Source organism: Lactuca serriola, chromosome 1 (assembly GCF_051521515.1).
Source record: "Lactuca serriola cultivar US96UC23 chromosome 1, Lser_US96UC23_V15, whole genome shotgun sequence".
NCBI lineage: Eukaryota > Viridiplantae > Streptophyta > Magnoliopsida > Asterales > Asteraceae > Lactuca > Lactuca serriola.
In genome coordinates, this window is record NC_136408.1 from 225,485,177 (window position 1) to 225,488,357 (window position 3,181).

The 3,181-nt window shown below is 37.1% G+C and overlaps 1 protein-coding gene across 1 annotated transcript; it reads right to left on the reverse strand.

The window, feature by feature from the left end:
- Positions 1-391: 391 nt before the first annotated feature.
- LOC145072621 (serine/threonine-protein kinase AtPK2/AtPK19-like) lies at positions 392-1,567 on the reverse strand. The gene is made up of 4 exons (XM_079019080.1): positions 986-1,567; positions 834-916; positions 623-743; positions 392-550 (listed from the first exon to the last, which is right to left on the reverse strand). The coding sequence occupies exons 1-4, from the start codon at positions 1,565-1,567 to the stop codon at positions 392-394; spliced, it is 945 nt and encodes a 314-aa protein (XP_078875206.1).
- Between the last annotated feature and the right edge of the window lie 1,614 nt (positions 1,568-3,181).

The following is a 3,181-nucleotide window of genomic DNA, read 5'->3' on the forward strand; positions in this document are numbered from 1 at the left end:
CAATTTTAGTGGTTACTGGTATGGGCACAACATCTTTCCCCTGGTGGTGAACCCACACCAATGCTAGTTGTGATGGAGTACACCCTTTCTTTACTGCAATCGCACTAACGTGTTCGTACAACATTTTATTATTCTCAACATTCTCAGGTAGGAACCTTGGTAGATTCTACAAAAAGAGCAAGTATATATATATATATATATATATATATATATATATATATATATATATATATATATATATATAAACACAAGCTCAAACTCAGGTTAATGATTTTATATTATAATTGATAAAGAATCTGATTCAATTTGTTTTATGCAGACCTGACGAAAATCGCCCTCTGCCAAATTCTCAGCCATCTTTGAATCCTTTTATTAGTTTATCAATTCATGATCAAAACAACAAGATTCCAACACTCCACCAATCAGCACCCTTGTCATGGCCTTTACCAAGAATAATTTCAGGTGACATGTATTCTACTGTTCCACATAAAGAATTTGATCTTGCATTTTCATCAAACTCTTTTGCTAGCCCAAAATCCGTAAGCAATGTCTAAATAAATAAACTCACATGTTTAATAAAAGAACTGTGTGTGTTTGTGAGAGAGAAAACAAAAAAAAGTACATGTCCATCCACATCAAGTAGTATATTTTCAGGCTTAAGATCCCTATGCAATATCCCATTTGCATGAAGGCGAGAAACAGCTGAAACACTCTCTGCAGCAAAAATACGTGCCAAATCCTCTCTGAAACAATCATAATCATAAATTCTTAATCAGTTTATTTTATTTTTAAAGTAACAAAAACAAATAAATAAATAAATAAATAAAACTCACCGAAACAGTCCATGATGATATAGCTGGAAAAAAAGATGTCCACCATTCACAAAGTCCAAAACGAGGTAAAGTCGATATTTTGTCTGAAGATTAAAAGAGTGAGCATAGACAGATACAAAAAGGGTAGTTTTGGAATTTAGAAAAAAAAGTACCTGGAAAGAGTAACGAAGCTGGACAATAAAGGGATGATCAATCTTTGTCAAGATATCTCTCTCTACTTTCATATACTCAGCATGATTTTTCTCCACAATCTTATCTTTTCTCACAACTTTCATTGCATATATTTCCAAACTATCTCTCTTTCTCACTTGATACACTTTACCAAAAGCCCCTTGCCCCACAACTTTCATGACTTCAAAATCTTCAAGCCCTATGGTTTTCACCTTACAACCATTTTCAGAATCTTCTTCTTCAATCTCTTTATCTATCACATCACTGAAATCCTCCAATGATTCATCCGTTTCACATATGGTTAACTTCCTTAGATTCAGCAAGTGCCTTACACATGGCGTGGGACCCACTAAAGAATGTGAACGGCTGTAAATGACCATAGAGTCATCGCTTGGAATTTCAGAATTGCCAGCTGGTAGTGGGAGAGGACCAAATGTATCAGAAAAGTCCAATTCAAGAGTATCTGATGTTTCATTGGGAGGGTTTTTTGGGAATTGGAAATAGTTCTTGGAGGATTTGAATGGCTTGTTTTCAATTAAATCATTTAATTGAGAAGAAACCATTGTGGAAATTGGAAAACAGAAAGGAGTGTTTTGTTCGCGTTTGTATTAGTATTACAGACTATGGATGGAAAGATACTAAGATTCGAGCTGATGAAAGGCTTCTACCAATGGCTTTAATTAGAAGGAAGTTCAAGTAAACAATTGGATTTTCAAAGAAATTTGAGAGAATGCTGATTTATGTGTGTGTTGGAATCACCAAAAAAGATTCATGGAAAGCATTAAATCAAAGAAAGAATACGACCTGTGAGGTTCAAGAAAACCCCATCTGTTTACCTTCAATCACCAAAGACCACCACTTCTTCATTCTTTTTCCTTCGATCTGTCCAAACACCAAAGGTCCTCCGATTTCTACCGATGACGGAGTCTAAGAAGCCAAGGAAGGCTCACCGGGAACCAATAATTTCCTCCTCCTCCTCATGAATAGATCGATCATCCTTATCTACCAGTGGTTACTTGCCCTACTCCGTCGGACTAGTTGAGTACCCTCCCTATATGTAATCTGCTGGCGACAAGGAAGAACAGCCAAGGAGACCGCCGGAGCACCTCCCCCCCCAAGCTGTGGCAGACAAGAGAAGCGTCGCTGCTTCTCCCTTCTCCTTTTGTCAAATCGATCCCGCACCAGAGGTGCTTCCCCTTTCTCGATTGATTTCCATCATCGAGCCACCATGGCTGCTTGCATTCCCATCTTCCTTTCTCGATAGATGAACCACGACCACCAGACCAAAACTACCGCTACCTTCGCCATTCTAATTCCCCTTTTTCGATTTATCTGTGGGGAATAAGAAACAAACGAGAATCAATATTTGGATTCTAATATTGAGACTTGAGAGTATAATACTTAATTAGGTCTTTTTCTGAAAATTTCAACATCGAGTGGGGAATAACAAAACTATTGGCGAGTATTCTCAATAACAGCAGAGAGATGAAGAAAGTGAAATTACAGCAACGATGAAGTAGATGAATGGAAATCAGAAGCCCTTTTTCTTGATTGAGATGATGAAGTCGAGAGATGGAGATGAAATCGTAACCTTCGATCTTTGATTGAGAAGTTGCACAACAGTGTGAGGAGAATGAAAGATGCGTGAAAATGCTTAGGGCAGGGAGGGTAGCGGGCTTTTCTAATTTTTTGGCTTTTCTTTTCCCGCTTGTAACTAAGGAACGCGCGTTCATTAAAATTATAAAGCGACACATATAGAGGGCGCGCATTTAAGGTACAGCGCCCTCCGTGTTTTTAATTTTTTTTCTTTTGACACTAATTTAAAGGCACGCAATAATGCGTGACCTAAATCCTCAAATTTTCTGAAGAGATGACACTTTTTTAATGTCACTCTCGTTTGCGTAACATATATTAATGAGTGTCGTAATTTGCGCGTCGTAAAAGGCTATTTTTCTAGTAGTGACTATACCTGTTATAGCTTATTAGTAAACTTGTTGAATGATTGAATATACAGAACTGAGATAAAAGTCTTTATATCTATACATATATACATAATATATAAGTAACGGTTCAAGGACACTCGAACAAACAACCGGGTACTTTAAGACCACAACCAAACAAGGACAGGAAGTAAAGTGGGTTATCTCTCCTAAGTCCTTAAAACCTTATTATATAAC